At 34.9% G+C, this 16,407-nt stretch overlaps 1 protein-coding gene across 1 annotated transcript in view; it reads right to left on the reverse strand.

The window, feature by feature from the left end:
• The window catches only part of ATP10B (ATPase phospholipid transporting 10B (putative)), a 313,742-nt gene that overhangs the window by 65,596 nt on the left and 231,739 nt on the right, over positions 1-16,407 (reverse strand). Inside the window, exons 9-10 of the mRNA XM_051978841.1 lie at positions 7,062-7,193; positions 2,087-2,214 (exon numbers count right to left, since the gene is read on the reverse strand). Coding sequence (XP_051834801.1) covers positions 2,087-2,214; positions 7,062-7,193 — 260 coding nt within the window. The remainder of the gene's footprint in view (positions 1-2,086; positions 2,215-7,061; positions 7,194-16,407) is intronic.

Below are 16,407 nucleotides of genomic sequence, written 5' to 3' on the forward strand. Positions count from 1 at the left end.
TTGCTTTTTGATTTTTTCCTCATTTTTTCCTTTTTCATCTGATTTTTCTTGTGCAGCATGATAAATGTAGAAATATGTATAGAAGAATTGCATACTCCAAAATATATTGGATTGATATATAATCCAACATATATTATATTACTTGCAGTCTAGGACAGTAAGTGGAGTGAAGGGAGGGAGAAAAAATTTGGAGCACCAAGTTTTGCAGGGATGAATGTCAAAAGCTATCTTTGCATATATTTTGAAAATAAAAAGCTATTATTAAAGAATTAAATAAACAAAAGTTTAAAAAATTATTCAGCCTTTTTGTCCTAAGGGCAGCAAAATATTGTGGAAAGGGTACCTAATAGCTTTAGGATTAGAGGAGATAGTTTAAATTCCACTTTTGATACTACTTATATGATTCTGGGGAAGTCATCTCTAAAATGAAGAGATTGGAGTAAATCGTGGATTCTTAACCTGGGGTCTGTGGGTAGATTTCATAAGGCCTATGACTTAGACTGGAAAAAAAAATGACACTCTTTTTTTCCCCCATTAACTTCTTTCTAACTGAAATTTAACATTTACATCAATTATTTAAAAACATTCTGAGAAGGAATCATTTGGCTTCAGCAAACTGCTAAAGGGGTCCAGGATACCCACAAAGGTTAAGAATATCTGGACTAAATGGCCTCTGAGGTCTCTTCCATCTTAAAATCTATGATCCAATGAACTAGAGTGGCATTTATTTCTTTTTAATAATGAAACTCTAATTACATATAATACCATATTCATTTTACTTGGTCCCACAAGTATTTATTGAAATTTTTCTATGTACTTAGCCCTCTCCTAAGTACTCTGGGGAGATCTAAGAGAAATAGAAAGAAATTTTTAGCATATAATAAAAGATTAATACTTTCTGACTGACTGACTATAAGGCAGTTTAGTTTAGTAACTCTGAGGTGCTTAAAATTAGTTGAAGAAACAAGATTAATACAAATTAAATTGATAACAGTATCAATCTATGCAATTTCTCCAGGGAGAAATCTTTGAGCATACTTTCTTTGTGATCATATAGTTTTCAAACTAGTTATCCCATAGATATCTTAAACTCAACATGTCAAAAACTGACATCTTGTCTTGAAAAGTCTCCACTATTATGGACTTTCCTGTTACTATCAAGAGTACTATTATCTTCCCAGTCTATGTTAGAAATCAAGATGTTATCCTTGTCTCATTCCCTTCTTTGCTTCCAATATCCAATCTGTTGCCAACTTCTGTCAATTTAACCTTTGTAGCATCTCTCATAAAAGTACTCTTTTTTTTTCCACTTATGCAGCTACCTCCCTGGTGCAGGCCCTTATCACCTCATGCTTAGACTATTACTGTCAGTCTTCTGATTGATCTCATCATGACAAGTCTCTCCTTAATCCAGGCCATCTTTTACTAAACTACTAAAGTAATTTTCCTAAAGTGCCGTTCTGATCATGTCACTCTCCTATTCAATAAACTTCAGTGGCTCTCTACAACCTCCATGATCAAATATAACACTTTCTGTTTGGCATTCAAATAATCTTATCACCTGGCCTTCTATCTTTCTGGTCTTCTCATATCCTATCAATTCCATGTAGTCTGGTGATACTGACTTTCTTGCTTTTCCTTGAACAAAATTCAATCTTTTGACACAGGACATTTTCATTGACTGTCCTCCCATGCTTAAAATGCTCTTCCACTTATCTTCATCTCCTAGCTCTCTAACTTCCTTCATATTTCAACTAAAATCCCACCTTCTATGAGGAGTCTTTCCTGATCTCCCCTAATTCTTATGCTTTTCTGTATCTTGTTTGTACGTATAGTTTTTTGAATGCTATTTCCCCTTTTTATTTGTAAGCTCCCCAAAGTCAGGGACTGCCTTTTGAATTTCTTTGTATCCCCAGAATTTAGCACAGTGCCTGGCACATAGTAAATGCTTAATCAATGCTTATTGACTTTCTTAAATTTGATCTAGATCTTTCCTGCAACAAAGTGTCTTCATTTCTTCTGCAAAGGTGGAGAATGATTAGCCTTTGGTAATTTAAGCTTTTAATTAAAGACTTTTTTTTTTAACCTGTAGTAGGATGATCATGGTGAGAAACATGTAGAATCCCTGAAGAGCAACTGGAGGGAAGCTTCCATTAGCATCTGGAACATCAAAGGGAGGAAGTCTTGAAAATTTCCCCTTCCAAATGCCATGACCTAAGAAGACATAAAATCAGAAGATAAGATAAAGCATCAACTTGGGACCAAACTGTCAATTCCACTTGCATTTAATTTATCACAGAAATTGAAATTTGTTCCTTTTATAAAATGATTACTTTTTCAATTGCTACACTATAGATTTGTGGACCCCCATAGCAATTGCATTAATGGACTTAGGGAAAAATATATGTGGTTTTCTCATAATCACCTCTGATGCCATTGAATAAAATGTATAGTATATAAGAAAGAACACAGAAGAGTTAGTTTCTAGTCATAATTTTGCCATTAATAAGACATGTGACCTTAGCTGGACAACTCACTTCCCTTCCTCAGGAAGGGGCTAAATTAAATAATTTCTAAGTTTCCTTCTTGGTCTGTTATGTGAGGTTTTGTGATATAAAACTTAAGAAACTTGGGACTTGATTGTCTGAGAAAATAGTTTAATTTTTGTAGCATTTTCTTTTCATCTTCTTTTCTTTTAGTCTGCACTATTACCTTTCTACAGAACACTGGATTCTGCTCTTTTCTCCCTGCTTACCTCTACTCCACTATTCTATACAAACTGGACCCAGAGTTGAGTTTTGTGCTTATCTTTCCTGGAACCAGGATTTCACCTTCTGGTGACTTTCTGGGCCATGTTGTTTGTTTTTCATCACCATTCTCCTATTCCTTGAATTTTACCTTCCTTTGGACTTTGCCCCTTGAGCATTGGATTCTGAGCCAGTTTCCATGCCATTTCTTCACCACCATTTCCAAATTATGGAACACAGTATATTCTTCCTTCTCTGTGTTTGAGCCCCTTTTCCTTTTACTTACTGCTTTTCCTCATTAGAATATAAGCTCCTTGAAGGGTCAGAGACTTTTGTTTGCTTATATTTGTATCCCTAGGACTTAGCACATTGGTACACAGTGAACATTAAATAAATCCTTACTTGTTCTTTCTTTCATTTATCTGTCTAACTACCCATCCAATCCATCTATCTATCCATTGATCTATTTCTTTCAAGTTGAGGCTACCTCAATCCCATCTCAAGTACTTTGAGAGCCAATTGGGCCAAGCAATTAGGGGAAGAAAAACACATAAAACAGTACCAACATTTAAATAAGTCATTATGGTTCAAGTAAGAGGTCTAGGAATCAGACAATTGGGATTTTAGACTCAATTCTGCTATTAACTACTTGTCTGATTTTAGGTGAGTAAGATAGGCTCTCTGGGTCTCAGTTGTTCATATGAAAATTGAGGGGAATGGATTAGGTTATTTCTAAGATATCTTCTAGCTTCAACTTTCTAAGAATCTATAAAGAAGGGAAAGCATCCTTGGAAAGAGAATCTAATTTTTCAAAATGCAAGTGAAAAATACATATATATATGTATTTATTCAGTTGGTTCAGTCATGCCTAATTCTTTATAACCCTATTTGGGGTTTTCTTGGCAAAGATACTGCATGGGTTTGCTATTTTCTTCTCCAGCTCATTTTACAGATGAGGGAATTGAGGCAAACAGGATTCAGTAACTTACTTAGAACTACACAGCTGACAAGAATTTGAGGCCAAACTTGAAATCAGGAAGATGAGTTTTCCTGAATCCAGGTCCAATGCTTTAGCCATATATATGTACAGATATATGTACATTTAGATACATATACAAATATATTTATCTTTATATTGAGAGGTAGAAAGATGAAGCCTGTGGCCCCTTAACAGATTATAGTGGTGATAATTACAATTCATATGGTATTTATCCATAAAGGGAAAAAAAGAAAATTTTAGAATGCTTTCATTTTTTTTTATCACTCTCCAAAAAGAGAACATGCAGAGGCATACAATGGATCCAGAGGTCCTAAGAGGAAAAATCATACAAAGCATGACTGGTCAGTACTATCGTCTAGAAACCAGTAAGGTGGCAGATAAAATGCTGAATGTCATGTTAGAAACTAGAGGAGAATTCTGAAAAGGCCAAGGTTTGGGGAAGGATGTGGGAGAGAAGGAGATACTTGCCTCCTGCTGCTTTGTATATTACCCTAATCCAGGTAATAGGATTATTCTGCTGCTCTGCCTGGGGTTTTCAATTAACACAGTTACTAAAGGTATTAGTAAAATATTCTTTTGTTATGATATTTTAAGAGTTTTAAGAAAGGAATTTTGGGTGGACCAAAAGACCATCACAAAAGAAAATCCAAGGGGTTTTCCACATTGACTGGCTGTCTCCCTGCTATAGAGAAATTAAGAAAAACTCAGTTTTCAGATTTCACTTCTTTGAATCTCACTCTCCTCATCTATAAAATGGACATGCTTCTACCTATCTTATCTCATTTGTATGAAATATAATCAAATCTTGTTGATAATTGCTCTGTAGCCTGGGAAATAGTTTGGCATTATGGCATAATTGGTATAAAGAAAGTATTGCTTGGACAACATCTGAGAAGGTTAATTTATGGTGATTTTCATCCCTTTTATCCCTATTCTGAAGACAGCATTAAAGGAAAACTCTGATGTAATCTTTGATAAAGTTTAGGGTCCTATTTTCTAAAGGAAGCCTTTCTTAATAGTTCCAATCAGGGATCAAGTCTCAGCCTTCTTATTTCATATATATTTTTGTGTTTATATATATATATATATATATATATGTATGTATATATACATATGTATGTGCATGAATATATTTATATATATGTATATATTTGTGTACATATAGATATCTATATGTCTATATTTTTATGTGTTAAGTCTCCTAAATTATAAACTCCTTGAAGGCAGGGGTTGTTTCAGTTTTGTCTTTATGCCCTCAGCACTCACTTCATCATTCAATTGAAACTATTCTTTCCAAAGTTACCAATGATCTAATTGTTAAAAACTGAATAGCAACTACTCATTTCTCATTCTTCTTGACTTCTCTGCAGTATCTCACATTGTGAACCACCCTTTCTTCCAGGATACTCTCTCCTTCCTGGGTTTTATAATACTTCTCTCTTTTGATTTTCCTTCTTATTTGTGCAACTTTTTATTTTTCAGTCTCCTTTAAAGATTCTTTATCTTTCCAGAACCCCCTAAATATATGGGCATCCCCAAAAGCTCAGCTTTGGGCCCTCTTCACTTTTTCCTTTATATTTCACTTCATGAATCCCTTAATCCCTAAAGATTTAATTATTATTTCTATTGAGATGATATCCAGTTCTAGTCTTTTTCCTGATCTCAGTTCCACAATCACCAAATGCCTTTTGGACATCCAAAACTGTATGTCCCATAGGAATCTCAAACTCAACATGTTCCAAACAGGATTCATTATCTTCCCCATCTGCTCAAACCCTCCTTTGTTCTCAACTTCCTTATTGCTATTGAAAGTCCCACTCTGCTTACAATTTCAGTATTTTCCATGACTCTTCATTTTTATCTTATGCAATCTTATCAAGCAATCTGTTGGCAAATATTATATTTGCCTTTACAAAATTTATTGTAAACACTCCCTTCTCTTCACTCCTAGTCTCTAAATACTTCTTGCCTGGATTATTTCAGCAGTCTTCTAATTGGTATTCAGTCTTAAATTTCTTCCCATTCCAATCCATTCTCTAGTCAGATGACAAAGTAATTGTCCTAACGTGCATTTCTGACCATGTTAAACACTCTGCATGCGATATCCTTCCCCCCAATTTTTATTGTTATATAGTTGTTTCAATCATGTTCAATACTTCATGACTTCATTGGGGTTTTCTTGGCAAAGATAATAGAGTGGTTTGCCAATTCTTTCTCTAGCTCATTTTACAGATGAGGAAACTGAGGCAAACAGGGTTAAGTGAGTTATTCAGGGTCACACAGTTACTAAGTGTCTGAGGCTGTATTTGAAGTCATGAAAATTAGTCTTTCTGACTCCAGGCTCAGTGCTTGGTGTACTATGGCACCTTATGAATTTTAGTGCTTCTCTATTACTTTTAGCATCAAATGGAACATTTTCTACTCAACATTCTCAATTTGGTCCTTTCCTAACTTTCCATTCTGAGACTTTACTCCCCTTCATGAACAACTATGTAGCCTACTGCTTTCCCTCACATATGACTTCTTCTTTATGTCTTTATATTGGCTGTTCCCTACCTGGAATTCTCTGTATGTTCACTTCTTCCTTTTAGTTTTCCTGGATCTTTTTTTTCAAATTCATCTACTGTGGGAGGCCTTTTCCAGGCCTCTATCCACTAATCCTATCCTCTCTGAGATTGTCTAGTATGATATGTATTTATCTATCTATAAACACACACGCACACATATATAATCTCTTGTAGGCACCTAATTATTTATATGCTATCTTCTCCATTTGAATGTGAGCTCTTAGAAAGGATAAACCTTTTTTTTCCTGCCTTTTTTTTATATCCCAGTCATTTAGCCTAGTTCCTGGTACAAAGTAAGTACTTAATAAATGCTTATTGACAAACTGTCCTATTACAATGATTGGCAGATAGTAGTAAATGCTTGTTCATTGGATTTCATTCAGGTGACAATTAAAATAATAACAATGGCTAGGGGGAAGAATGCTGGCTATTTCTTCAACCTATAATTTACAGAAATCCCTTTCAGTTATGTTTGGTGCTTTTAAGCAAGAAAGTTAAAAAAAAAAAACATGATTATTAGTATAACTTTTTCATGAAGATATGGATTTGAATTCAGATTCTGTTATTTACTACTTATATGAATTTAAAATATTGTATTCTAGGTTTCTCTTTTGTAAAAATGAGAGGTTTATATAACTCTACAGGGCTATTACAACCAGCTCTAAGCTGTTGTGAAGCATCCCTTTTATCCAGTGTCTGAGGGCACAAAGAGCTTGTAATTAGGTGTTGATTCCTGAATGCTCATACCTATAGCTCCAATGAGGCACATGAAGAAGAGAATCCATACACAGAAGAAAATGTCCATGTTCATCCGACGCTCGATCTTGCTGCGCTTGTACCGTGGGCCACTATTGTTCAGCATAGCTTTTGTTTCATGGCCTTAGAGAAAAAAGAAAGAAAGCTAGACTATTAGTCCACTGTGGCAGAATTTCATCTAGATATAATAAATAGAGAGGTGTCCAAAAGAATGCTGGAACCAACTTGAATCAGCTTAATGGAGCTGAGTGTTTACACTTCAGAAATGGGTGAATGTTCCAAATTGTCACTGTCTCTGCCCTCAAGAAGCTTTCAGTCAAATAGAGACGTCTTTTCATAAAATGATCAGTTGCAATTTTAGTTCTGTCATAAAGAAAACTAAATTTGGTTTCCTCAAAGATGGATTAATGGCAACCATAGAAGGGACTAGGAAGAAGAACTGACTACTTATTCGAGTGAGGGGTTCTAAAAAGAGAATTTCCAAGAAAGGGAGAAAGCATGTGTAAAAACATAACGTGAAAGATAGGCTGTCACAGAAAACAGGAAGTGAGTGAATTTGTCAAAAATGCAGAGTATATGAGAAAGAATAATATGAAATAAGCCTGTAAAGAAACGTTGGAGCCAGCTTGGAAAGGTGCAATAGGGAGGCACTGAAGGAGGAAAAAGTGAATCAATAAACATTTACTAAATGCTTGCTATGTACCAGACACTTTTTTAAACCCTGAGGATTGGAGGTATAAAAACAAAAACCAAAAACGAAACAAAAATAACAATAAACAAAACCCAAATCTTATTTTAAAAAAGGTAATCCAAACTAGGGATTGTGATTAGGCCAATTTACAGATTACTGCAATAATTCAGACATGAGATAATGGGGTCTGCACTGTGATGGTAACAGTGTTGGAGGAGAGAAGGAACATATATTAGAAATGTTAGAAAGGTAGAATCAACAGAACTTGCCAACAATTTGGCTAATGGAGAAGATGGTGAGATAAAAGAGATGTTGTGATAAAGATGATTCCAAGGTTGTGAAACTAGGTGAGTCATAGGATTGTGGAACATCCACAGGGTATGGGATAAGGATGAATGAAAGTATTGGGAAGATGAAGAGGTCATTATCTTTTGGACAGATTGACTTACAGATGTTTATAGAACATCTGGTTCAAGATACAGACAGCTTTCTCAAAGGATTTAGATACAAAAGGTCGGAGAAATATAAGATGGTAACTAATGGAGATGCATTGAGTGTCTTTAAGAATGGGTAAGGGAGAAATGAGCAGTAAGCATGAGTATAAGCTAATGAATCAGTTTGATAAGAACAAAAGGTGCATGTTCAAAAATGGTGTCAGGGAAAAGAGAAAAGGAAGCATGAAGCAACAAACTTAGAACAACAAACTTGTTCTAGATAAAAGAAAAAGAGAAAAGAGATGATGGATAGACATGAGCAGTCTGGGTGTTGATTAAGTGGACTTTTGAATTTTAACTATTCTGGTATTCTTCTTGGTAGCTGGATTAGGAAATGCCAGTCACATATTTCTGTGTAAAATTAAAGAAAAGCAATATATCAGATCCAGCAGTGAATGGTTTTAATGTTGTTTAGCTTGTCACTTATGTGGATTTAAAGTGGCAACAAAACAGTGGGAAAGAAAAAAAAAAACTTCTGACTTATTAAATTAGATTCAAGTTGTTTCATTTGTAATAGCAGGATGCATATGAAATCTGAACAGGAAGTCTGTACTAATGGGATTGCCACCTTTCAATTTGCCAAAAATTAGAACAAATCCTGCTGTTCTTCTCTCTTGTTGGGTAACACCACTACCCAAAACCTAGTGGAAAACATTAATACTTAAACCTTCATCTCTACACCATTTTCTACCTCCTTCCAGGTTTGCTGTCATTCACTGTAGGTTCTCTGGACACTCTGTACTACAAAGACTTGTGAGGAAGGAATAATGGACAGGGAGATAAAGTCAAGTAGAAGTGAGAACTTTAGGAGAGAAGCAATCAAGAATCACCTCCAGAATTCTAGGAGTATTTCTAAATTGAAGCAGAAGGAGTATTATCCTGTGGAGTGTCAGAGTCTGGAAAAAGATTCAAAAATAGTCCCTGCTTTTAAATATATATAATTATATATAATATATTATATATGTATATATAATATATTTATATATTATATACATATGATATAAATAATATAAAGAGGGAGACAGCATATAATTATGAACAAACACATTATATATGGGACTGATAATCAATAGAAAGAAATTACTAGAAATAAGATGGCCTGGGAAAGCCTTCCTATAAAAGGTGGGATTTTAACCCCGACTTGAAGGAAGCCAGAAAGAAGAGATGAACAAGGAAAGAATTCCATGTATGAGGGATAGTCAGTGAAGATATCTGGAGTCAAGAGATAGAATTTCACCATTTCATGGTGAAATGAAAGGTGTAGGGAAACTGGAAAAGTGGAGTGTAAGGAGAAGAAGGGCAAGTTATGAAGGTATTTGAGACTAGGAGGGAATGATAGGATCCAACAAATCTTTGCTTTGGGAAGATTACTTTAGCCACCAAGGCAAAGACTTTTGAAATCTTAAACTATGCAGTGTAAATAGAATGAAAGAGTTGGTCTTAATAGAATAAAAAGTAATATGGCCTTAGCAATATAATCTCATATATTTGTAGAAAGCTTCATATTTTTCAAAGTACTTTCACATTTGTTATTGCTTTTGACTCTTATAAGCACAGTAGAGGGCCTTTGGGAGCTTCATTAGGTATTAGTGCTAGAGAGCAACAGAAGAGAGCGATTCAATAATTTCCTTGGTCTGAGACAACAGGGCTGATAGCCAGAAAATGGCATAGACTTTAGCAGGTCAGGCAAAAGTCTTAGAGATCATTTTCACCAGACTATATAAAGTTGTTGTGCTTTTACTCATATCTCACATCATTCTTCTGTGTGGAATGCCCTTCTCTTGTTCTTTCTCCAAATCTTAAGCATTCTGTAAGACTCCACTCCAGTTCCACTTCTTCCATGAATTTTTTTCTATTCAAATCCTTGGCCCTGTCACTAATTAGCTAAGACCTTTGATGAGTCACATAACCTCTTACTTTCTTTATTTGCTGAACTAGGTGACCTCTAAGGATATATGATCCTCTGATCTTGGGACATTAGAAAAGGCATTTCAACTCTCTGGCTCTCAGTTTACTTCTTTGTAAAATGAAGTGTATCTTATTGCTTCCTTTGACCTCTGACTTTCTGAGTCTACTATATTAATTCAGTTCCCAATGTGCTGTCCCTCCTCAATTCCCATAGCATTTATTTTTTGGAATCCTCATTTGGGTACCTCTTTTTAACTTAAGAAATATTTGTTTCCTTTAATATTAACTTTTGATGTATATGTGTGTGTTTAGCTCTTCCAACTAGCTTGGAAACTTAAGGACTTGGACTACAATTTTGTATGTATAGATATTTAAAGTCCTGAATCTTTTCCAAAATCCTTATTATTATATAAACATGGCTAAGGTTTCTCAATAATCATACCAGTTATTTTGTTTCATCCAAGTCAATTACACAAACGTTTATTTATCAATAACACTGTGTTCGGCACATAGTGAAAGGTCTGGTCATTTTTCCAACATTCTCTCCTTCTATTCTCTACTGTCATACCAAATGAAACTCTCGAAGTCACTCTACTTTGTTTTTTGTTTTTTTTTTTTTTTCAATTAACAAACATTTATTAAGTGCCTACTAGGTACAAGGCACCATATTAGGTGTTAGGGATACAAATAGGAAGAACAAAATAATCCCTATTTTCTTTTTTTTTTTAAATAACTTTTTATTGGCAGAACCCATGCCAGGGTAATTTTTTACAGCATTATCCCTTGCACTCACTTCTGTTCCGATTTTTCCCCTCCCTCCCTCCACCCCTCCCCCAGATGGCAAGCAGTCCTATACATGTTAAATATGTCACAGTATATCCTGGATACAATATATGTGTGTGGAACCGAACAATTTTCTTGTTGCACAGGGAGAATTGGATTCAGAAGGTAGAAATAACCCAGGAAGAAAAACAAAAATGCAAGCAGTTTACATTCATTTCTCAGTGTTCTTTCTTTGGGTGTAGCTGCTTCTGTCCATCATTGATCAATTGAAACTGGACACTCTACTTTGTAAGACTGAACTAATGCACAGCTGAAATAATGCACTTGAAAGAACTTTGAAAAAATGAAGCCTTTATTAATAGTTAAGGGATTATTGTTTTGGCATCATATTGCTTGCCTGTTCAATGGAGGGGGGAGGTGCTGGAGGAAGGGAGAAAATTTGGAACTCAAAATTTTAAAGATGTTAAAAATGAATAATAAATTTGAAAAAGAAAAATGAAGTTCTAACTACTTAAGATTATTATTACTAATGTCATTAATTATTATTATTGTTATTGATATTAGTATTCTTACCATGACTACTAATATAATCTTCCATTCAATTTCATTCCCACTAGTACAATACTGGTTCAAACTCTTGTTATCCTATTACCTGGGTTACTGCCCTAGCCTCCTAATGTTAGTTTTCTCTGTCTCCATTCCATCTTTCATATCAATGCCTTCCTAACTCAGCTCTAATTATGTTACCTTTTTACTGAAAAAATTGTTAGTTGTTCTCCACTATAGTTCTTCCCTAATTAAAGATCAAATTATTTAGCCCGATATTCAAGACCTCCCATGATGTGGTCCCAACCTATTTCTCTGGTCTTCCGACCAAGCTGGAAAGACTTCAAGTATGGCCCTAGCAATGGAGGAAAATAGTAAAACTAACTTCAGAGAAGCTCTGAAGGTGGTCATTAGGGGATGGATTTTGTTTTTTGCAATAGCAAACCATGAAAACATCATTTAAAATGAGGAAGAATTTTGAACTGAATTGGTAGGAAGAACACCTCTACTAAGAAAATGATAGCTTCTTGAAACATTGAAGTATGAGACTCAGTCTAATCCCAGCTTTTGCAGAAGACCTTTTCTTGGCCTCCTTTAATGCTAGTGCTTTGTCTCAGACACTGCCTTCTATTTATACTGTATATATCTTATAGTAATTTTTTGCCCAAGAATTCCTTCATGACAGGGACAGTTTTTGCTTTTTTTCTTTGTATTATCAGCACTTACACATAATAAACACTTCATAACTACTAGTTGACTGATTCTTATAAGTATATGTAGTTGTTTAATGAACTAATGAAGGGAGAGCATGCTTTTTCTTGTAACTAAGCACCATCCCATATATTCCTGGGGTTGAGAACAATTGCTTTTTAAAACAAATCGCTTTTTTAAAATACCAAATTTGGAGGCAGGGAGGCATAGTCACTGTCACAGAGACATTTGTAACAGCTTAAAGGTTTGCCAAATTAACCTGCTAAGAAGATCCTTATGTTTCTTAATTCAATTTAATTTGAAGAACACATTTTTAAAGTCAGGCCCCACTGTAAGTGCTGGGATACAAAGATGAAATAAGACACTATCCCCCTGTGAGGACCTTATTATCTGGTAGAGAAAAAAATATATTCAAATAACTGAAACATATTAGAATGTGGTAATTGTTAAAAAGAAATCTAAACAAAACATTATGAAGAATTTAAGGAAGGAGAGTTCATTTTCAAATGGAAAGGCTTCATAGCAGACATGACAGCACAATTAGGCTTTGAAGGATTGGAAGAGCTTCAACAAAAGAGATAGGGGGTAAGGAAGAGTCCATTTCAGTCTTAGAAAATGTCACCAGCAAAGGATAAGAAAAAAAAAGATAAGAAAAAGACATTGAGATCAGCCCAAGTTGTCTAGGATGGATGCAGTTAATGGAAAGTCTTGAGTACCAGTCTAAAGAGAGAATTCTTTATTTAGTAGCTTCGGGGGATATAGCAGAGTGGAGAGAGACTTGGCCTTGAGACAAGAAAGATTTGTGCTAAAGACATGCCTCTGACTGGGAATCAAGCAAGCAAGCTGTAAGTATTTATTAAGGGCTGACTATCTTGGGCATTGTGCAAGGTGCTGGTAATACAGGTACAAAAAATGAAACAATCTCCCTTGGAAAGGAATCACCCTATAAAGATACATAGCATAAATACAAAGTGAATAAATAAAAATAAATACAACATCTTTTGGAAGGGAAGGTATTAATTATGGGAGGATTGGAAAAAACTTCCTGAAGAAGATGATGATTGAGCTCCATCTTAAAGGAAGAAAAGGACCCTGAGGTAAAAGGTAAGTAAGGAGTGAGTTTCAAGATCTGTGGGATGGCCAGTACAAAGGGATAGAGATTGGAGAGGGAGTGTCACTTGTGAGAAACAGAGAGAAAGCCAGGATACATGAGGGGAAGCCATTTATGAGGCTGGAAAGACAGATTGAGGGCCAGTTGTTCAGACTTTTAAAAGCTAAAGCATAGTCCTGGGGAAGTCACTGAACCCATCAGTATTCTGCAAAATTCTCTTAGAACATAATTATAGGGAAAGTGCTAACCTGCATTGATAGAGGGAGTTTCTTCAGATAGCAGTTTCCAATATCAATGAAATCATAGGACCAATTTGTGTCCTTGGTAGCAGGACCAGAAAGATACATTAAGAACATTATATGGGAATCCCAGTCAAAAATACGGAGAGAGAAGAATCTGTAGCTTTGACTTCACTTTTCAAATGGCCATAAGAATTTTTCTTCATCAAAGGTAATGGAGAATACATAACACATGTGATATTCTTATTTACAAAGAGAAAATGCATGCAAATGTCACTCAGAAAAGATTCTGGCCTTCTCCTGCACCATCATGTCTGGACCATGAACTTCATAGGTAGAACTGAGTTAATTTTCACATAGGATAATATTTTTCTGAATATCAATGGGAGGGAGTAAGGAGCTCTTTATGATGTGCCCAAACAAGCTTTGTGTTGTTCTCCCTTGTGAATGTACTATATTAAATAAAACACTTTAACTGGGAAAGAGATCAGCTTTCTGGGTGGTGAGAATCAGGAAATTGCTGCCTGAATTACAGAATTTCACCTCAGAAGTCACCTAATTCAATTCATACCTTATTAAAACTCCTCAACATAGCATCCCAAATAATGGCCATTACTTAAAGGCTTTTTTATAGATTAAAAAAGATGAAATAATATTTCCCTATGAGTTCCTTATTATTCAGTAGAAAGGAAATATATGCAAATAATTGAAATACATTTTTAGAATGTTGTAATAGTCAAAGGGAAATCCAAACAATATTATGAAGAAGTTGAAGGAGAAATCGTTTCTAAATAGGAAGGCTTTATTAAAAAGGTGCTACCATAATTGAGCCTTAAAAGATTGGAAAGACTCCAGCAAAAGAGATGGAGGAATAAGAAGGAATCTATTTCAGGCCTAGAAAATGCTACAAGCAAAGGGATGGAGAAGGATGAAGGATTTATAGCCTTCATTAGACTGCCAAAGTAATTCATCACATTAAAAAAATAGGAATTGTGCTTCTTGGAATAAACAAGTGAGTCCATTGCTGGTGCCTTTCTTGGATTTTACCTTTGTGAATTTTGGGTTATTTCTAAAGTTATTTTTATTCCTACTTTGTAGTAACTCCCTATCACATACCAGACATTGTTTTCTCCCTCTCTCCTTTTTAATTTTAAACTATTTTTAAAAAAGAATCATCTTGGTAAGACTAAATAAATACTTTTTAAAAAATCACCCATTAAAGGCAGAGTCTATCATTTTTATGGTCCATGGTCCAGGAATTACATTATTAGACACCATCTTTTTAATCAGCTGTCTGCTTTCTAAACCTTCTTTCCCCCTTCTTAAGCTCTTGCTTTTGATCAGCAGTAGTGATAAAACACTATTTTCGCTTTAGCCATGACTGTATGATCTTGTTTTTACTGGCTTCCTATGTTTTACTGGCACATATTTCTAATTTATGCCTATGTGAATCACCAAAAATGGGTAGTATTCATCAGATTTGATCCTTTATTTCCTCATCTATAAAATGAGTTGGAGAAGGAAATGGTAAACTACTCTAGAAGCTTTGTCAAGAAAACTCCAAATGGGGTCATGAAAAATTGGATATGAACGAAATGACTGAACAACAAAACTTTCACTTGACTTGCCATCCCCTAGAGTTATTATCCTTCATCACCTCCCTTCACTTCCAAAAAGTTTTTACTTCTGTAACCTCTAATCTTCTATACCTCTTAACTTTTTTGTAATCTGACTTTTGACCCTACCATTTGACAGAGGTTTCTTTGTTTAAAATTACTAGTAATTTCTTAACTGATAAGTCAAATGGTCTTTTCTTAATTCTCATCCTTTAGGACATCTCTGAAACTTTTGCTACTGCTGACTCCATCTTCCTTCTGGAAATTCTCTCTTCTCTCAGTTTTGTGTGTGTGTGTGTGTGTGTGTGTGTGTGTGTGTGTGTGTGTGTGTGTGTGACATTTTCTTCTTGGTTTTTCCATTTATCTGGTCACCTCTTCTTAGTCTCCTTTACTACATCATTAGCCATATTCTGCCCCTTTTATATGGATAAATCCCAGGGCTCTGCTTGAGCCTTCTCCTTCTCTCACTACAAATGTTTGATGATTTTGTTTCCAGCCTCTTATACCCTGTGTAGTCTTGAAATTGAATGTGGAGTAGCACAATTATGATTTATTATTATTAAATAAATGATAGATTATTGTTGTATATCTATTTTATATGCTTATATACCCAGGGTCACATAAAAGTTTCTTGGGTGAAAAGGAATTGTGAGGTGAAAAAGTTTAAGAAGTCTGATCTAGTTAACTTAACTTCAAGGAGTTTAAGTCATTACCCATACAGATGACCTCTAGATGTTCATATTTAGCCCTTGTCTCTTTTTTGAAATTTAATTCTGTAACTGTCTTGTGGACTTGTCATTCTCTGTGTCTCAAAGATATCACAAACTCATTGTGTCCAAAAACATACTTATCATTTATACCTAAAACCCTAATTTTCATGTTTATGGCAAGGGTACCATCATCCTTCTAGGCAGTCAGGTTTGCCACCTTGGTATGATCATTAACTCTATGTTCTCCCTCACTCTACATTTTCAATCCATTTCCAAGATTTGATGCTATTTCCACACAATCTTTCATAGCTGTTTTTTTTTTTTCCTCTCCTCTCATGTAGCCACCATCTAGATTCAGAATCTTGTTAGTTTTCCTCTGGATTATTATAGTAGACTATTATTTATTTTATTCTCACCTCTGCACTCCATCACAAACTTTCTACATACAACTATCAATATGATAATCCTAACTCATAGGCCTGATGATGTCACTTCACTGCTCAAGAAATTCCAGTAGTTCCCTATTGC

Source organism: Antechinus flavipes, chromosome 2 (assembly GCF_016432865.1).
Source record: "Antechinus flavipes isolate AdamAnt ecotype Samford, QLD, Australia chromosome 2, AdamAnt_v2, whole genome shotgun sequence".
Taxonomy (NCBI): Eukaryota; Metazoa; Chordata; class Mammalia; order Dasyuromorphia; family Dasyuridae; genus Antechinus; species Antechinus flavipes.